Source organism: Arvicanthis niloticus, chromosome 13, assembly GCF_011762505.2.
Source record: "Arvicanthis niloticus isolate mArvNil1 chromosome 13, mArvNil1.pat.X, whole genome shotgun sequence".
NCBI lineage: Eukaryota > Metazoa > Chordata > Mammalia > Rodentia > Muridae > Arvicanthis > Arvicanthis niloticus.
The window spans coordinates 75,356,589-75,376,288 of NC_047670.1; the positions used below are offsets into that span (position 1 = coordinate 75,356,589).

General features: G+C 52.5%; 1 protein-coding gene across 2 annotated transcripts; it reads left to right on the forward strand.

The window, feature by feature from the left end:
* Window positions 1-2,700: 2,700 nt before the first annotated feature.
* Window positions 2,701-19,350, forward strand: Acvrl1 (activin A receptor like type 1). Of its 2 annotated transcripts, XM_034516289.2 has the most exons (12): window positions 2,701-2,717; window positions 3,058-3,176; window positions 7,114-7,310; window positions 8,459-8,560; window positions 9,072-9,317; window positions 9,520-9,731; window positions 9,918-10,017; window positions 10,703-10,849; window positions 11,065-11,340; window positions 11,908-12,105; window positions 14,693-14,823; window positions 17,366-19,350. In XM_034516289.2, exons 4-12 carry the CDS (start codon window positions 8,497-8,499, stop codon window positions 17,498-17,500), a joined length of 1,509 nt encoding a protein of 502 aa, XP_034372180.1. In that variant the 5' UTR covers window positions 2,701-2,717; window positions 3,058-3,176; window positions 7,114-7,310; window positions 8,459-8,496; the 3' UTR covers window positions 17,501-19,350. The 2 variants fall into 2 exon arrangements, with proteins under 2 accessions (XP_034372180.1, XP_076768239.1); XM_076912124.1 differs by lacking the exon at window positions 2,701-2,717 and having other exon boundaries at window positions 2,953-3,176.
* The last annotated feature ends 350 nt before the right edge of the window (window positions 19,351-19,700 follow it).

The following is a 19,700-nucleotide window of genomic DNA, read 5'->3' on the forward strand; positions in this document are numbered from 1 at the left end:
GGAAGGTTCCTTGGTGGTCCAACTCTGGGGATATGGGGGGTCTGCCAGTCTCTTCTGGAGGAGCAGGGCTTCAGGGATCTCCAAAACCTAGCTGTAGCCAAGCTGTGTTTTGATCTAGGCTAGAGTGACAGGGTCTGAGACTAATAAGAATGCCATGCAGGCTGGGAGGAGACTCCGGGGTTTTCTAGTTCACACCATTCACTGTACAGAGAAGGGAATTGAGGGATGAAGAGGTGATCCAGGACTGGAACCCAACTCTATGACCCACATGATTAACCTTCGCAAGACACTGTGGTGTTTCCTGCCAGGCGCCAAGGATGCCTGTCTCTTCAGGGTTCCATTCATCCTCCATTCTGAGGACCTCTCCCACATTTAATAGAGGGATAACTGAAATCTGCAGATATGTGCTCCTTGTCTTCCCTAAAGGAGACCCACAACTCTCCTCTGTCATCCACCTTATCTTTCTAGTTTGAAAAGCCTAGCCTTGCACACGCCGGGGAAGTGCACAACTCCTGAGCCGCCCCTCTTACACTCTGTAATTACAGAGGAGCAAACCCTGGCTCACTTCCTGCTTCCCCCTCCTTTGCTCTTCTCCATGCACCCTGATGCAGATGGGGTATGTACTTTGTAGGGCCTGGTGCAAAACGAAAATTACGTGTCCTAGATCCAAACGCCATTGAGAATATTATGAAGAATTTCATGATGGCAGCTGCAGAGCATAACCCAAGCATGGGACTCTGAACGGCTTCTGTGCTTGGCCTTGGTCTTTCTTAAGAGTGGGGCCTGAGCCAGGCTTGGGGCAGGCACCTGGAATCCTAGCTCTGGGACATGGAAACAGCAAGATCCATGTTCACAGCCAGCATAGGATTTTAGGGACCAGCCTCAAAAACAAAACGAAACACAGCACATGGATGAGAACTGAATACTGGTCCCCGAAAGCTCATCGTCCAGCCTCTGCGTCTAACTGTTGTCACCTGCCTCTAGAGAGGACCTCCTTGAAGTTCTTCACAATATCTTCTGAGGATCTGGAGCCCTCTGCTTCAGACCCTGCTGGGAAGTCTTCTGAGTCCCTGGATCTAAATCGGAATTCTTTGGGCCTGTTTCATCTCGCTCTGTCCTCACTGAGTCTAGGGAACAGCTGGGCCCGTGAGCAACTAATTCTTGTAAACTTGGACCCAGTCTGTAATTCCTTTTCTATGTCCTCATTGGCCTGAGGCCCTAGTGATTTCTCCAACTCTGTGTCACTCCTCCCACGTCCCCCTCCCCCGCCCCAGGCTCCCCATGCACTATGGGAGGCTTGGGTTCACAAGAGCCACCAAGGCACCAGCCAGTGTCCAGAATGCTAAGAGGGGGAAGATGCCACCCCTGCCCACAGCTTCTCTTCAGCCTCCCAAATCTACCTCTTCATTCTACTTCACAGTCTCCCATTCTCGATGACTCCCCTCAGCCACTCTGAGCGCCTGACCCATCCATGATCTCCTAGATGCGCCTTCCCAAGGAGGCAGGCCTTGGACTTGGACTGCAGAGGTCCCATGGGTCCTGTCCCACTCAAGACAGAGAGCCACAGGCTGGAGAGTGAGAAAGACTGGCCGGAAGTCATAGCAGGCAGGAGGAAGAGTGGGTGTGAAGACCGCCATGTATCCAGGCTCCCTGCTCTATAGCAATAGAGTGTGACAAAGTGGCCGCCACAATCTGGAAAAGCAGATACTGTAATCCCATAGTACTTCCTATTGGCTGCAAGACACGGTCTGTTCTGACTCTGAAATTTGGTTGAGCCAGGGCTCTGCAAGGTCATGGGACTCACAATTCAAGAAGCTGCTGGTGTGTGGGGGAGGGAGGGGCTCAGCAGAGGAAGTGAAATCAGTGTGAGCCTTGGGCCTTTCTCTCCCCCAGCCCCTATTCCTGCCGAAGGATAGGGATCTCTGCCCCATCTTGCAAAAATCTGCGTGTCAGACATGACACTTTAGAGATTGCTTCTGTGTTCTCCCACTGGGCACTAGGGTCACCCCTTCCCTAGCCTTCTCAAATATTAGCCGACAGACTCCTTCCTTGAGGAATTTAGATTGGCACCATCTCTTTCTGTTTGTAAGATGGTCCACTACATACCATGCTCATTAATAGCTGAGGTTGAAGCCCCTGGAGGTGTTAGTGGGGGTCACAGCAACTAGCCTGGATTTCCAGCCGGTGGACCTACTTCAAGGTCAGTATACTGGATACTCACAAAGCTAAGAGAAAACAAGTCCTGCCCAGGAAGGCATAGATTTTCACCCACTCCCAGCCTGTGCAGGAAGAGGAAAACTGTTCTGTCTTCTCTGCCCAACTCCCCAGCAGCAGATACCAGCCTTACAAGGTTCCATGCCCCAAATTCTGAAGCTCCATCTGGTAGTTGTGCCTCTCCCCCATCCCGTGGTTGGGGTCCCACCGCTTCTTACAGAAAGGACAAGGAGGCCTTTCCCTCTATTCTGGCCACCTCTGACCCGATGGACAGGACACTGACTCAGACCTATCTGGGCCTCTTTAGCCCTAGGCTGAGCGCTGATGGCCGACACTGTGGACAACAGAAGGGAACAAAAGTATTAAGGGTGAAGGGGCTGGGACTTGGAGGCAGAAAGATTTACGCCAACTGAAGAGTCCAAAGGGCGGAGCCAACTTTTGAGAAGACACTCCCAGCCCAAACTCAGCTCTCTGCACTCACAGTTCCTATAGAGTGAGCACAGGTAAGTTGGCTGCTACCTTGCGCAGGTCCCGCCCTTGAAACCCTCACAAATCCAGATTTCTGCCTCTGGGTGCACGCTACCCTCATCCCCTCTCCTGACCGGCAGCCAGCTCAGTCCCTGTGATCCTGCCCAGGATGCACAGGACCCCGAAGCCCGGGTTCAAAGCCCGCCCCTTTGTGGAGGGGAGGGGGCCGAAGTGGTCGCGCTAGGGTCTGTGGCCCTCTGGAGCCGAGCCCTGCTGCTGGGAGACGTACTGGGCAATAGGAAACGAGTTATTAGGAGGGAGTGGTGGAGCCGAGCCAGGCAGGAAGAAGCTAGAATAAGAAACATTTTGCTCCAGCCCCTTCCCAGTCCCGGGAGGCCGCCGCGCCAGCCACAGATCCACACAGGCCGGCTCTGGACCTGAAACCAAGCAGCCTCCGGGAAGGAGAGGCAGGGGTCCTGTCGCCCGGTCCAAAGGTGAGTCGGGGTCGCGCTGGGTGTAGCAGGAGGACCTGTCCCTGGTCTCAAGGGACTCTTCCTTCGTATGGATCTCAAAGACCTCTCAGACGGCGCGTGGCAGCATCAGTTTTAGCTGGGCAAAACAGCCAGCAATCCCCCGGTTGTGGACACACACCTACCTGCTACCTCGACCTGAGCGTGGAAGGAGCGGGTCGAATTCGGGTGGGGAATCAAAAACTTTCTTTTCTAGGTAACCTGAGGCCTTTAGCTTCTCTTCCCCGCCCGATCCACTCTCTTAACTCTTCTACCCTTAACTATAAAGGTAAAATGGGCCTGAGGGATTCTTCCCTGATGAGCTCCCACGTCCCTCCAGGGTGCTCGGTTGACCTAGGGGTGACTTCCCCATGAACCTCCTCATAGAGCCCACTTGCCCCAGACCAGCTCTTGCTTAAAGAACCTGACACCCCACCCCTTACCTCTATATGGTCATAGAATCCCCCTGCCGTGGGTGTCCTTTACATTCCCGTTTAGGGACTCCTAGCCCTTCCCCAGGCTGAGACCAGATTGTCAGTCAGCCCTGGAGAGAACTGCTCAGAGCTAGCTGCTCTCTTAGGCCTTCCTTTAAGGACACATTCCCCTGCTCATGAGCTGCTTCTGGGTGAGTTCGGGTGTCCTCTCTGACCCTTCACGACTCTGTCTGTCTAGGGCCTGTCCTCTCTGGACCCTCACTACTCTTCCTGGCCCCTGACCCTATTCTTCACAATTATCCTTCTATGTTGTGGGTGTCTTTTCTTACACAACCTATCACATGGGAGATGACTGTGCCCAGCTTGTGGAAGAGACGTCAGCTTCAGGCTTTGGACAACTCTGTAAAGAGCACCAGCCAATGACATCAGGAGACACCATGGTTGGGTAGTTTGTTTGTTTTTGTTTGTTTTTGGATACAGAGCTGGCCTCAGATTCTCAGCCCACCCACTTCAGCTTTAGCCTCTTGATTGCCCTGCCTCAGGAGGCCCCTGAGCGCCAGATACAGGTCAGTGCAGCACAGCTGGCTACCGTTGAGCTTGCTCTGTGCCATTTGCCATACAGCCGAGTAACTCTCGTACATCTTACCTGGGAAACGCTCCTTATGCCAATCTCTTAGAAGCTGTGCTTGATCAGAGGCAGTGTGTTGGCCTCTGTGCTGTACAGACAGAGTCTCCCCTATCTGCAGTTTCCCTGTCAGAGATTTTAGTTACTTACAATCAACTATAGTGTGAATATAGTCAATGGAATTTTCCAGAACTAGGGGACCTTTTTGTTTATTTGTTTGTTTTGTTTGTTTTGTTTTTTGAGACAGGGTTTCTCTGTGTATCCCTGGTTGTCCTGGAACTCACTGTGTAGACCAGGCTGGCCTTGAACTCAGAAATCCGCCTGCCTCTGCCTCCCAAGTGCTGGGATTAAAGGCATGCACCACCACTGCCCAGCTGGGACCTTTAAAAAAAAATTTAAATCCATACTGTCTCCAGAGTGTGGTGAAATCTCACCCTCCCCCCACACACCTCATTTGTCGTATGAATCATCTCTTTGTCCGGTACATCTATGCTGTATACTTTACCTGTTAGTCACCTGGTAGCTGTCAGGGTTACCAGACTGATCAAGAAACCTTTATTTCAGTTAACAAAGGCTTTGAGTGCAAATGCAGGGGTGCTGGCAACTCAGTACACCAAGGTGCTGGTGACTTAGTATACCAAGAACATGCTTTACAGTGCTTCCTTTAAGTAAAAAGGCAGAGGTCCTGGCTACAGTATATTGTGGGCATCGTATTTTCTTATTAATGTTAATGTCTCCTGTGTCTAATATACAAATTAAACTTTATTATAGTTGTGTTATAGGTAGAGGGGACAGGACATGCAGTTTGGGTTTCATGCGCCCAACGTGATTTGGGGATGCATCGCCCTCAGATGAGGGAGAACTGTTGTGCTGTACAGTTTACAGATGCCTAAAACTCTAAAATCCAGGCTGTCCCACCCTATTCTACCACTGTAGGCTTAACGGAATATGCAGGTGAATACCAGAGGCAGCCATGTGACTGGCTGGGTCGGGAATATGCAGGTGAATACTGAGACTGGCTGGGTGTGGGAGACCAGTACGTGCACAGTGTGAAAGATAAGCAGAATTATCACCATGCTTCCCTGCCTTGGGACAATCGCAGTGTGGCAGAGCCCTGCTGCTGATAGAAACAGGAAGATTGACGGGCACAGTCCAGGCTCCTCCTCCCTGGGCCCTTACCTGAGGCTCAAACACTGAGAAGTCTGGCAATGAGTGGGTGGTTTCTGGGCAACAACACTGGGAGAAGGGCATCAGTATAACTCCTCCCATGGGTATATTGTTAATGTCTGCTGAGACCAGGTCCCCGTTTGCCCCTTTGAGGGCCTCACCTAACTCCAGAGGATTAGCAATGATTAAGGAAGGATTTGTGGCTGGCCACTTAGATTTACCATCACGCCATATTTAGCGCTGTTTTCTGTAGGAGTTTCATGAGGCTCCGAAGAGAGAAGCCAATAAGGCTCAGTGCCTGGCACAGGGTGAGAGCTCAGAGCTCTCCTGCCTGCTGTTGCTTCCCTGCTTACATTAATCTTTGAAAGTCGTTTAACGTCTTTGATTTCTGGCCAATAGCGGTGGTGCTTCTGTGTGCAGAGATTTCGCATGTGATTTTACTAAGGAGGAAAAGAGAAGCTTAAGACCCAGATATACTCCCATCCCCTCCTCATGCTTAACCCCAGATAGGACATGGTTAGCTCCGTCACATTCCCAGGGTTGGACCAGGGTGACTTCTGCCAACCTTTCCCTATGCACTTATGTTTAGAACAGGTTCTTTTCACCCTGCCTCCATATTCACCCCCACTTTGCAGTGTTACCAACTCCCTTGTCCTGTGTCGTTCTCTTTCTTCCCACAGAGATAGGGAGGCACCTGGGAAGGAACTAAGAGTCCCTTCCATCTGTCCGTCCGCCCGGCGATGTCCTGTGAAATGAACAAAAGCACAGGAGACAAGTTCGGCTCTGTGCCAGACACATTTCTCAAAGCCTGGTGCCCACCCAAATGGGTCAGAATTCCCTGGAGAACCATTTACAAATACATGCCTTCCCTCCCTTCCTTCCTTTCCTTTCTTTTTTTTTTTTTTTTTTTTTTTATCCCCTTCATTTTTGACTTTTGGAGTCATGTATTCTTACATAACTGAGGCCGGACCCAGTATCTTAAGTCGTCATTTAACATTCCCAAATCTCCGGTCTCCACGCTGGATTACAAGCATATTCTACTTACTGTACCCAACCCTGAGTATGTTTCTTGCTTGTCCCACACAGGCTGAATGGAAGCCTGGAGTGGCTGACAGACCAATACACAGAAGAAAGGCAAGTTAGAGAGGAGGAAGCTTGGTAGCATGTCCCAGAAAGATGTCTTGTTGCTAGCCATTTCCCACCTCAGGTGAAGTCTGCCAGTAATGGCTTCCTGCCCACAGCCTTGGAACATGCCCTGTCTGCATTTATCCACAGAAGCCCTGCAGAGTCCTAACTGGCTACTAGCAGGGGCAAGAGGCGGGAGGTCAGGCAGAAACTGGGACACAGCTGCAACAGTGCAGGTCTCTATTTCCTCCCCCAGACCGGGCCTCTGGGGCAGAGGAAACCCAGGCAGGAAGGCCAGGGCCTCCACTAGCCAGAAAGGTCCACCAAGCCCCCCAGCCTGACCCTAGACATCCTGCCCCCAAAAGCCTCAGCATCTTGGGTCTTCGTTCGGTACGAAGATAGGAGCACAGACCTCTGTCGTCTAAGTGACTGTATAACCAGTCCTTCCAGCCTTCTGATGTCTTCTCACAGGACACTTCATGTGTTGGTCCCCCAGCTGAGGATCCAGCCTGCACACCCTGCCATTCAGAAAGTCTGTGTTCCTGTCTGACCTGGGTATCTGTTGCTACAGGCTCAGCACTCTCTTCTGGCTCTGAGGTTTTGAGAAAGGAAGAGTGGTACAGCTTCTGAAGCAATAGCTGGTTTGGGTCCTGCCTGAGTTGAGGAGTATCCATATCATCATACGAGAATCACGTCTCTTACCAACGTCCATCAAACTTCTGGAAGAGTGAAACTCCGGGCAACTCTTGGAGGTCAAACATTGTCTGAGTATGTTTCACTTCCTGTACCATTGGCTTTCCCCCAACGCTTTCCCAGGACAACCAGAAGAGAGAAGGGGGCCCAGAAGGCTCTGAGGGAGACACAGATCTTTTATACCTAGTCACTGTCAGGCTGATATATGCCCAGGGATGCAGGCAGGGACTGACCCCACCCACCGGCTCAGGACACAGAGAAGAAGGGACAGGTTGGGGAGGTGGAGTCTAGACCCTTGTGTGGGACTTCTGTTGCTGCAAGAGAATTCTAATGGGATCTGACCAGCCTCCTCCCCTGGACGAGCCTTACTCTCTCCTTTAAAACCAGAGGGGAAGGGCACAAAGAGATGGTGCGGCAGGTAACGATGCTTGCTACATAAGCTGGGTGACCTGAGTTTGATTCCCAGCACCTACGTAAAGGTGGAAGGAGAAAAACGGCTGCACAGAGTTGTCTCCAACTTTCACACTTGTATTTTGGCACAAGGATTCTTACAGACAGACACAATAATGATGACTACATTTAAAAAAAAAAAAAAAATCCCAGAGCTGTGTGAGGTAACCACACAGACATCATATGATTGTCTCGGCTCCTGGTGGCCCCTTTAGACCCTGTCGGTCCCTCTTCCATCCTGCCCTGGGCTCCCTGCTGTGCGTGACTCCAGCCTGTTCTATCCAGACCTCAATCTAAACAATCTTGATTCCTGTAGCCGGCCTGGCGGGACCCTGAATGGCAGGAAGTGAGGACAGGAGCCTGTTTATGTTTGAAGCAGCCGGGCTGGGGGGTGGGAGGGCACTGGGAAAGGGTGGGCAGGGGTGGAGGCTGGAGCCATGGGCAAATGGCTGAGGAGAGATGAGCTATGAGAGAGATGTTCTTCCCACTGTAGCTCTGTCCGTCTGCAACCTTCCCGGCCTGTTCCAGCCTGAACCCAGCAGTGGGCACAGAGCCCCGTCCTCTCTGCCTCTCTTCAGTTAAACACAGCTCACCACCCTTTACCCCCAACAGATGGTTTCCATGGGGAAGTGAACCAGGACTTCCCTTGCAGGCCACGCCCTAAAGCCAGACGTAGGAGTTGGGAGGTGGCTTCCCTGCCTCCCCCAAAAACCTCTCAGTGATTTCCTCCTGGTAGGAGGAGACCTTGGTCACCACAGCTATCACATTTGCAGATCTCACCTCATCGCTTCTCCTCCTACCTCCGAAGACCATGACCTTGGGGATCTTCAGAAGGGGCCTTTTGATGCTGTTGGTGGCCTTGGGCCTAACCAGGGGTGAGTATGGGAGGGGCGCCATGGAAACCGGGACCTGAATAAAGGAAGGCTATCTGGGCTCAGCTCAGCTTTTGCTAGGAACTGGAATTGGGGGGCTGAGAACAGGAGCCCGGCTGGAGGGGGTGACAGTAGTCCCATAGACCAGGCTCCCCCGCTGCTCCCACCTTCCTTTATATCTAAGTGATACTGACTTGCAAGCTGAGGCTCCTTCCAGGATAGAACTTACATCGTGGGTGGAGAGAATAAGGGGGAGGCTTATTATTCTCTTATTATTCTCTGAGCCTGAGACCAGGGGGGGTTGGGGGGAGCCTGTAGCAGAGAGAGGAGGTTCCAGTTCAGACAGTAGACAGGACCTGGCTTCTCAGTCTCCACTGCCTGTGTAGCTAGGGAGAAGGTTCTGGAGGAAGAACAGTTAGGCAGTGGAGTTCAAAGACTCCACTGGAGGCCTGAGGGGTTTGCCTGTGAGATCAGAAGGGATGGGAAGAGCGCCTGAATCCCTCCTGTCCCCCAGGAGACTTGGTGAAGCCCTCCAAGCTGGTAAACTGCACTTGTGAGAACCCACACTGCAAGAAGCCGATCTGCCAGGGGGCATGGTGCACAGTGGTGCTGGTCCGAGAGCAGGGCGGGCACCCCCAGGTCTATCGGGGCTGCGGGAGCCTGAACCAGGAGCTCTGCTTAGGACGTCCCACAGAGTTTGTCAACCATCACTGCTGCTATAGATCCTTCTGCAACCACAACGTGTCCCTGATGCTGGAGGGTATGTTGGGTGGCTCTCCCACTCTTCCTCCTCTTCTTAACTCTGTCCCCACCCCCACCCCCTCCCTACTTTCTTCTCATGCCCGGCCCCGCACGGAGAGGATGAGGGGAGGCAGGATGCTGGGATCTGACTGTAAGTGGTCTGGCTCAGGGTCAGGAGAGCGGGCCTGGTGGAGCTGGGACTCAATGTCCCCCTCCTTCAGCCACTCAAATTCCTTCGGAGGAGCCAGAAGTAGATGCCCATCTGCCTCTGATTCTGGGTCCTGTGCTGGCCTTGCTGGTCCTGGTGGCCCTGGGCGCTCTGGGCTTGTGGCGTGTCCGGCGAAGGCAGGAGAAGCAGCGGGGTCTGCACAGTGACCTGGGCGAGTCCAGTCTCATCCTGAAGGCGTCTGAACAGGGAGACAGCATGTTGGGGGTATGGGTCTGGGGCAACCTGGGACCTGGGTATGGGTGGAGGATGGGTGTGTAGATAGGAGGAACGGTATCAGGGGTCCCCCAAGGATGACAGAGAGAACCAAGCTGTGATACAGCAGTGGGGCAGTGGTAGAGAACAGAGAAGGCTGATGGGGGTAGCCGCTGAGTAACCACTCGGTATCCCTAGGACTTCCTGGACAGCGACTGTACGACAGGCAGCGGATCCGGGCTCCCCTTCTTGGTGCAGAGGACAGTAGCACGGCAGGTTGCTTTGGTGGAGTGTGTGGGTAAGCACTCAGTGAGCTGGGGGTGCGGACCAGAGGCAGGAAGCTCTTGGCTTCCAGGATCAATCACAGATGGGTCCAGCCTGAGCCAGAGTAAGAGACTCTGCTGGGCAGGGAGTGGGTTGGTTCTGGGCCAAGGTTAGATAGGTCCTTCTGCAAGGACAGGGATGAGCTGATAAGCTATCCTAAGCTAGGGTAGCCCAAAAGCTGGGACAAGATATTGATAAAGGTATGTTCAGGTTTGGGGAGAGCAATAAGACTCAGCAGGTGAAGGTACTAGTACCAAGCCTGATGGTCTAAATTCAGTCTCTGGGACATACACGGCAAGAGGAGAGAACCGGCTCCCTCAGGTTGTCCTCTGACCTCCATATGTGATCCCAGTTAGAGTGTATCACACACACACACACACACACACACACACGAATGAATAAATAAATAAATGTGATTTTTTTAAAAAATTAAAAGGCAGCTGGGCAGTGGCACTTTCCTCTAATCCCAGCCTGGTCTACATAGCAAGTTCCAAATCAGCCAGACAAGTGAGACCTTATCAAAAAAAAAAAGTTAAAAAAAAATCAGATATTTGCAGAGTGAATCTTCATAACATCCAGACTTGGGGGTGGGGGCGGGGGCTTCTAGGATTGTGTGTGTCTAGTGTGTGGTCCTTATTCTTCTCTTGGCCACGGATTAGGAAAGGGCCGATATGGCGAGGTGTGGCGCGGCTCGTGGCACGGCGAGAGTGTGGCGGTCAAGATTTTCTCCTCACGAGATGAGCAGTCCTGGTTCCGGGAGACGGAGATCTACAACACAGTTCTGCTTCGACACGACAACATCTTAGGCAAGCTGGGGGACTCGCCTGCTATTCCAGGCCTAGGCATCTCAACCCCCTTAGTTCAGGGCTGGAATACATCGAAGTCACACACGAATTGATGTAACCCTGAGTGACTCCCAGACCGCTTCAACCTTCAGTCTCCTCCACACCCGTTCTGTCCCTCTCATCCCTACCTTCCTCCTGGGCACTTTGGTTGAGCGGTCACACCCTTCTGCTTACAGGCTTCATCGCCTCCGACATGACCTCGCGGAACTCGAGCACGCAGCTGTGGCTCATCACCCACTACCACGAACACGGCTCCCTCTATGACTTTCTGCAGAGGCAGACGCTGGAACCCCAGCTGGCCCTGAGGCTAGCTGTGTCCGCGGCCTGCGGCCTGGCGCACCTACACGTAGAGATCTTTGGCACTCAAGGCAAACCAGCCATCGCCCATCGTGACCTCAAGAGCCGCAACGTGCTGGTCAAGAGCAACTTACAATGCTGCATCGCAGACCTGGGTGAGCAGGCGGGGAAAGGGGTGGGGCTTCACCTGTAGGCGGGGCTTGCATGCTTGGCTCTGCCTGTTTAAAAACTGGGATTTTAATCCCAGCACTCCGGAAGTTGAGGCAAGTTGATCTCTGAGTTCAAGGTTAGCCTGGTCTACATAGTGAGTTCCAGTATAGCCAGGGCTACACAGAGAAACCCTGTCTCGAAACGAACTGGTTTCCAGCCCAGACTCTTTCCACCGTTCGTGCAACCTAAAGAAAAGGGGCGGGGCGTAAGAGCCTGTATCTCACCCTGACTTCTCTGAGAACTTGGCTCCTTCCAACACACATGGAAGTTCTACTGTGTGAAATGGGCATCATCATGCCGAGTCTTTGGGACCCTTGAGAATGCTATAAAGCAACAAAGGCCATTGCTGTATTCCAGGTGTCTCAGAGCAGGTCTCCTGTGCCTTGTTCTTCTATGTCTGTCTGTGTCCACCTTCACTGTATCTGACCATATAAAGCCTGCTTTGGCTCCCCAGTAAGGAAGTGGCCACCCTGTGTGGGAGCCTGCAGGACTGACAAGCCAAACACCCACAGGATTGGCAGTGATGCACTCACAAAGCAGCGATTACCTGGACATCGGCAACAACCCCCGAGTGGGTACCAAGAGATACATGGCACCCGAGGTTCTGGATGAGCAGATCCGCACAGACTGCTTTGAGTCGTACAAGTGGACAGACATCTGGGCCTTCGGGTTAGTGCTATGGGAGATCGCCCGGCGAACTATTATTAATGGTGAGCACCCACCGTGTGTAGTCTGTGTGTGGTGTGTGTGTGTGTGTGTGTGTGTGTATGTGTGTGTGTGTGTGTAGATATATGGAGACAGGGTTTTCTGTGGTGGCTGGTGCCCTTGATCTGAGGGTTAGAGACTAGACCTCTTAGCTTTCTTTTACTTCTGTGAATCAACTAGTTCAGCACAGATGGACTTTAAGGCTCATCTGAGCCTTCGAGGGTGTGGATGTGGCCTTAAAATCTTGAGTTAGAGACAAAAAAAAAACCAAAAAACAAAAAAAACAAAAAAAAAAACTTTTTTTCAGATCGAGGTGGTAGAACACGTGCCAGACATGTTCAAGGCTGTAGGTTTTGATCCTGAGCATGGGGGTGGGGGTGGGGCAGGGGAGCAGCTAAGCTAGCATTCGTGGAATTTAAGTATGTGTTGCAATGTCTTCTCTAGCTGTTGCAGTCTCCTATTCTGTTAAGGGTTGGCATTGGGCAGTCAGATTGCCTGGACTCAGTTTCAGGCTTTGTCATGACAGGGAGGACTTAGCCTCAGCCTGTTTCCTCCTTTGTGAAATTAGGGGAAAAAAATAAGTATAGTTGCAGATATGGTCCAAATCAAGTATTTAGAACAATATCTACAAGCTGGTGTAATCTAAGCACTCAGTAGACAGAAGAATTGCTCCAAATTCAAGGCCAGCCTGATCTATACAAACATGGAGTTTCAGATCAGCCAGGGCTACACAGAGAAAAAAGGCAATCAGTGCTTAGAGCTGAATATTAGTAGTCATGATGAAAGAGCGCCGACATAATATTATTGCATTTTCTAAAAGAAAAGACAAATGCAGGATTATGGCTGGCTATCTTAAGTCAGGCCATCTGATTCTGGGCCAGTGCTCTCTGTTACTGTGGCGGTTAAATGTTGGTCCTGTTTTTTTTGTTCATGTGTAAGCTATCTGGCTTCTGTGCTGCCTGCTTATTGCAACCTCATTATCACAGAGGATTGCCACAGGAGACCATAACCTGGAAAGGCTGTAGAAGCACCTGCCTGTGCAGTCCTGTGCTGCCCTGTGCTGGCCTGTGCAGCCCCTATGCAGCCCCTATGCAGCCCCTATGCAGCCCTGTGCAGCCCTGTGCAGCCCTGTGCTGGCCTGTTCAGTCCCTATGCAGCCCCTATGCAGCTTTGTGCAGCCCCTATGCCACACCCTCCCACGCTGGAATTTCTGCAGACTAGAACCCAGCTCCTTGGGAACAGAGATGTTTTCATTTCCTGAGCATCTACCAGGAGCCAGCCTTTTACAACTTCATTTCTACTCAGTGGTCATCTGTGACAGCAGAGACCCAGGTGTCACCAGAGAGCCCCCCCAGGGGGGGTTCTGATCCCTGAGCATTTACTGGTGGAGTCAGCTCTGAGTGGCTGGAGTTGGGGAAGGGGTACCTGGATGAAACCAAAGAAGTAGGCCTGGCTGTAAGCAGGAAAGAAAGGGCCGATGGGCTTGCCTTGGGCTCCTGGGGCGGAGGGGAAGCTCTGTCAGCCTCACACAGACTCCTAGTGCATTATAAACACTGTAATCTGGTGTCAGCCCCGGCACTGATTAAAGGCTCATTAGACACGCTCAGGCCTCTGCAAATCACTGATTAGGGCGCCAGCAGCACAGGGGCAGCCTGGAAGCCCGCCACGGGGAGAACAGCTGCTGAGGGCTTTATTGAGGTTGTGGCTTGCACGGTCACAGAAGCAGCCTGGGGTTGGGAAGCAGGAGGAGACATGGGGCTGCCTCTGACCCCACAGGCACACCTTTCAAAAGAGACTCGGGATAACTTGACATGGGGTGGGAACACCGTTGGTTGTGGGGTCTGCAGAGAAATGAGCTTTTCCTGATGGTAAGCACATTTGTTTTGGACCAGGGAGTAAATCTTTTGCTTCTAGGAGGGGTGCTTTTCTGGTCTTTGTTGTCCCTATTACGAGCAGAATCCAGTCCTTCCATAAATGCAGCTGAGAGAGCGGAATCGTGGAATTCGGAGTTGGACTTCTGCCCCAAGTCCCAGCTCTGTCACTTGCTACCTGTTGATCCTTGAAGACAAACTTTCTGAACCTTTGGACTGTTTTGGTTCTTGACATGAAGCTACAATGTTACAGTCCCCACAGGCCACTGTGAGGCTTTCCAGCAGCGCACTAAGGACCCCATCTGGCACACAGGAAGAGCTCTGGGACACCAGCTGTTAGTGTTATCAGGCATCGGTCAGGGAGTGGTACCCAGGCCCAGGATGGAAGACAGCTGAGCAAAATGGAAATAAGATCCAGCCTGGGAAGCCAAAAGATGGATTTCAAGTCCTGACTCTGCCGTGACTGCCTAGGCAACTCGAATCCCATGCATCTGAGCCTCAGTTTCTCCACAAAGAGATACCAGGGAAATCATGGAATGTGCTTATTACCCACTGGGGAAGTGTGAAACACAAGCAGCAGTTCCGAGCTATACGAACAGTTGTTATGTTATAGGATAGGATCCCTCTCACGAGCAATATAATCAGGCAGCTAGCTCCAGACAAGTCATCCTCTGGGTGCTCTGAGTCCCAAGTAATTGTCCCACACCCCTTGAATCCCCAGGCATTGTGGAGGATTACAGGCCGCCCTTCTATGACATGGTACCCAATGACCCCAGTTTTGAGGACATGAAAAAGGTGGTGTGCATTGACCAGCAGACCCCCATCATCCCTAACAGGCTGGCTGCAGATCCGGTAAGGTCTCTGCTTGAGCTGAAGCTGAGCTAGGGCTGGGGTTGAGGTTGGGCCTGGGCTGGATCTGGGGCTGGACTGGGGCTGGGCTGGGCTGAGGCTGGGGTGTGGCTGGGCTGAGGCTGGGGCAGGGCTGGGGCTGGGCTGGGGCTGGGCTGGACTGGGCTGGACTGGGCTGAGGCTGGGGTGGGGCTGGGCTGGGACTGGGCTGAGGCTGGGCTGGACTGGGCTGAGGCTGGGGTGGGGCTGGGGTGGGGCTGGGCTGAGGCTGGGCTGGGGCTGGGCTGGGGCTGGAGCTGGGGCTGGGCTGGGGCTGGACTTGGGCTGGGCTGAGACTGGGGTGGGGCTGGGCTGGGGCTGGGGCCGGACTGGGGCGGGACTGGGCTGGTATGGGTGGAGATTGATTCTCAGCTGGAATTTCTGAGTTCTTGGCTGTACAACCTCTGATTCTTGGATCGATCGTGGGTTGTTCTCGGTATTCCCTCCCACACATCTGGCTTGTGAGTCCTTCATCCTGCTTGGACCTTCCAGTTAATCTGATTTCAGAACCTTTTACCTCACCTGCGAGAATCAGAGTCTCTGCTAAATTTCTCCTAAATTTGTTGTTGTTGACGATGATGAGTTGTTTTTTCTCAAGACATTCCACACTTAAAGAGACACATACAAGCATATGTGGAGTCTCACTATGGCTGGCCTGGAACTTGTTATGTAGACCAGGCTGACCTCAAACTCGAGGAGATCGCCTCTGTCACCTGAGAACTGGGATCAAAGATTTTTGCACCATGCCCAGCTCACTCCCTTTTTAAAAAAAAAAAAAAAAGATTTATTTATTTTATTTATACGAGTACACTGTCGCTGTCTTCAGACACACCAGAAGAGGGCATTGGATCCATTATGGATGGTTGTAAGTCACCATGTGATTGCTGGGAATTGAACTCAGGACCTCTGTAACCACTGAACCACCTCTCCAGCTCAGCTCACTCCTTTTTTAAAAAATTATTTCTTCACCAGGCATGTTGGTACATGCCTTTAATCCTGGCACTGAGAGGCAGTGGATCTCTGAGTTCAAAGCCAGACTGGTCTACAGAGTGAGTTCTAGGACAGCCAGAACTACAAGGAGAAACTCTGTCTCAATACCCCAAACAAACAAAAGCAAGCAACCAACAAATGATGTCTTCTTTTGATTTCATACAAATACAATGTATTTTGGCCATATGCCCCTCATTATCATCTCTGGTCCTTTCCCCTCCCACTCGGCCCCTCTTCCATTCAGTCCCGCCTTCTCCCACTTAGCCCCTCCTCCCATTCAGTCCCGCCTTCTCCCACTTAGCCCCTCCTTCTTTCCAAGAAGCACCTCCTACTTCTCATTCTAATATTCCTACCAGCTACCTTGGTGCCCAGCCTACACTAAGACTCAATATATTTGTACTGAAAGATAACAAATGTATATGTGTATACGTAAGAGACCACATAAATTCTTTCCAGTGCACAGATGTATACTCACTCTTAGGAACCAGAGGAGGCAGGCTGCCATGTTTCCTGAGGCCACTGAGTTTGCTGGGATAGGCTCCTTCTGGGAGATAGGCACTTTGGGGACAATGTCTGCCTGCCATTGCCACACTCTCAGTCATGGTTGGTGAAGGAGTGGGGAGTCGGTACCCTGTGCACTAGTCCTCAGGCTGCAAAAGGCAACACAGGCTTGCAAGAATGCCCTTCACAGTGGATCCTGCCATGGGGGTTTGAGGGGGCAGGTGCTCACCAGAATCTGTGCACTGGGGTGTCTTTGGGTTCCCAAAGACCTCCACACTCTCCCACGCTCTCTCCTGCTTGTTTCTGCCACCTTCTTCCACTTCTCCGTCCTCCTCATCATCTTCTTTCCTTTCCTCTTCCTCCTCTTCCTCCTCCTCCTCCTCTTCCTCCTCCTCCTCCTCTTCCTCCTCTTCTTCCTCCTCTTCCTCCTCTTCTTCCTCCTCTTCCTCCTCTTCTTCCTCCTCCTCCTCTTCTTCCTCCTCCTCCTTTTCTTCCTCCTCCTCCTCTTCTTCCTCCTCCTCCTCTTCTTCCTCCTCCTCCTCTTCTTCCTCCTCCTCCTCTTCTTCCTCCTCCTCCTCTTCTTCCTCCTCCTCCTCCTCCTCTTCCTCCTCCTCCTCCTCCTCCTCCTCCTCCTCTTCTTCTTCTTCTTCTTCTTCTTCTTCTTCTTCTTCTTCTTCTTCTTCTTCTTCTTCTTCTTCTTCTTCTTCTTCTCTCCCCCCTCTGTTTTTCAGGACAGGGTCTATTTCACCCTGGCTGTCCTATCTCTCACTCTGTAGTCATGGCTGGCCTCAAACTCAGGGATCCTCCTGCCTTCTAAGTGCTGGTGTGCATCACCACCACCTGGCTCCATTTTTTCTCTTGCCTTGCCTCCCTCCTGTCCAATTCATGCTCTTCCTGTCCTTTCTCCAGCTATGACTCCCAATGCGTATCCATTGCCTCCACACTCCGTGCCTTCTTTCCATCTTCCTGACCCATATAAATCTTCCTCCTCTCTGCCTCTCTCCCAACCCCACAGGTCCTCTCCGGGCTGGCCCAGATGATGCGAGAGTGCTGGTACCCCAACCCCTCCGCTCGCCTCACTGCACTGCGCATAAAGAAGACATTACAGAAGCTCAGCCACAATCCAGAGAAACCCAAAGTGATTCACTAGCCCAGGGTCACCGGACTTTCTCCGCCTAAAGTATGTGCTGGGGCAGAAGACATAGCCTGTCTGGGTAGAGACAGTGTGAGCATGCACTCTGCCCTGTGTGTGCCTGCTCAGCTTGGCCCTAAGCCCATCCAGCCAAAAATACAGCTGGGCTGAAATTCTATCTGCCTCTGTGCTGTCTGGCCTGCTCAAAGTGGCCGGCTCTCTGACGCCTGGCTGGGTTCCCCATCCCCAAGGCCAGCAGGGTACACCCCCTACCACTCTCAGGGCAGGGTGGCCAAGTCAGGGAATCCCGGGCCCGGATCCTGGGCTTTCACTCTCCCTTACCCTTGGTCAACCTTTCTGCTCCATCAGAGTGGCCAGGATGGCACAGGGCCCTGTCCAGTTTCAGCAGACATTCCACCTGCTGGAGCTCAGCCAGAGAGATATTCAGCCGCCTCGGTGTCTCTCTGTGGGTGTTTATTGCTTCTATGATGCCTTTCAGTCGTCCTGACTAGACCCCCTAGCTAGTGAATGCTAGTTTCTTGGGAGAGGCGGTACCTGACCCTTTTACCCTCTCAGATGGCTCATAAGGGCATGAAAACCCAAAGGTCCTCTGAGGAGAGGGTCAAACATGGTGGAAGTGACCAACCCAGTGTTACTCCATTCGAAAGGAGAGGACTTCACCGTCTTACCATCTCAGGTTTTGTCCCGATGTCCTTTGAGATGTCTCAGACCCCGATTTTCTTTGAAGCTCAGGCTGTGTAAAAGCTGAGTCTTGTCTCCTACACCCCATGACCCCTTGAGTCAAGCTGGGGTTTGTAAATAACCATCAGGGTCCAGGATGACCTGAGGTGCCCCCGGGCTAATTTCCAGGCTCCAGCTCTTGCCTTAAGCTATGCTAGTGGCCACCCTGGGACCTGGGCAGCACAGGAACTTCTGACTCTCTCCGTGGCTTGGCCTTCTGCCCAGGGCTCAGGGGTGGCTTCCTTTGGGGTCTCCAAGACTGAAAGAAATTTGGCCCCTATCAAGAAGCCTCCAGCAACCAGGTTCTGCTCCCTCCTGGCTGTGACTCTGGCCAAAGCCCACACATACCCTGGGCCAGGCCCCAGAAAGTGCACCTTGGGAGAACGTGGCCTAGAGAAACACCAAGAGTCTGGCATTAAAAGATGTGAAGGGTACACCCACATCCTGAACAAGTGAAACTGAAGCCAGGGTTGATGGACTGAAGAGAAGTGGACTGCAGGCAAGGCTTGAGGAGGGTAAAGTATGGCTCAGGCAAGAGACGAGATCAGCCTCCATCTTGGGAAGACCCAGCCTAGAAACTATTGGCCATTGAAGGGGAGTAACGGCGCTCCCTCATCCCGTTCCACACACGCGCTGACTCCTTGAGTTCCTCTGGTGTGACCACTCAGCTCTCCATCTCTGTTCCCTCTCTCAAGCCTGTCTTTCAGCAGTGTGAAAGGACCGAGGAGAACCAGGAAGTGAAAACGAAATGAAAACAGAAAGTAGACTGGCCTTTCCCAGACCAGTGGGGCAAAGTCTGAAGGTTCTCCGGTCACTGGAGCCGGGGAATCGCTTTCCTGCCTGAAGGAGTTTATTTCTACTGAACTTGGGAACAAATTCATACTCAGACTCCACAGCCAGAAACAGAAGACAGTAGCTAGCTCCTCCAAGGCCAGGAAATCCTAAATGGGGGGCCGGGGGTAGGGTTGAACGACTGGAGACCTGGCAAGGAGAGTGGTCCTCTAGGGACAACTATCTCCAAATGCTTCAGAGTGCAGGTGTGCAAGTGGAACCACACAGTTTATGGGAGCACTTAGTCTGTGACAGGCACGTAGTAGGTCCTCAATAAACCATGTTTGACCCCCTGAGTTTCTGCTGTTTTCCAGGCTAGTGCCTCCGCAGTGATCCAGTTGCAAAGGTCCAGAGAGAACCCAAGGGTCGGGAAGTAGAGGATCCCAAAGTACACACCACCAAATTTCCCTGGGACAAGCTTGCTCTAGAACGCTCCCATACCTGGAACCGCACTGAGGCTCAAACTTCAGATCCCACCCGGGATAGACAGCAACCTGATCCATGCCAGCCACGTCGCCCTCTGCTGGCCAACGCGCTGCCCACGGCTGCTCTGCTCCCTTCCCACAGCAAGCTGGCTCCTCCCAGCAGGCCCGGGCCCTCCTCCTTGCCCCCCCTCCCCCCGCCGCCGCAGCGTGCGTGCGTGCGT

Excerpts from the sequence above, each read along its gene's own strand:
- Acvrl1 (XM_034516289.2), top strand. The coding sequence starts at position 8,497 with ATGACCTTGGGGATCTTCAGAAGGGGCCTTTTGATGCTGTTGGTGGCC. Across the intron at positions 9,732-9,917 it reads AGGGAGACAGCATGTTGGGG|GACTTCCTGGACAGCGACTG; the intron begins GTATGGGTCTGG and ends CGGTATCCCTAG. Across the intron at positions 11,341-11,907 it reads ATGCTGCATCGCAGACCTGG|GATTGGCAGTGATGCACTCA; the intron begins GTGAGCAGGCGG and ends AAACACCCACAG.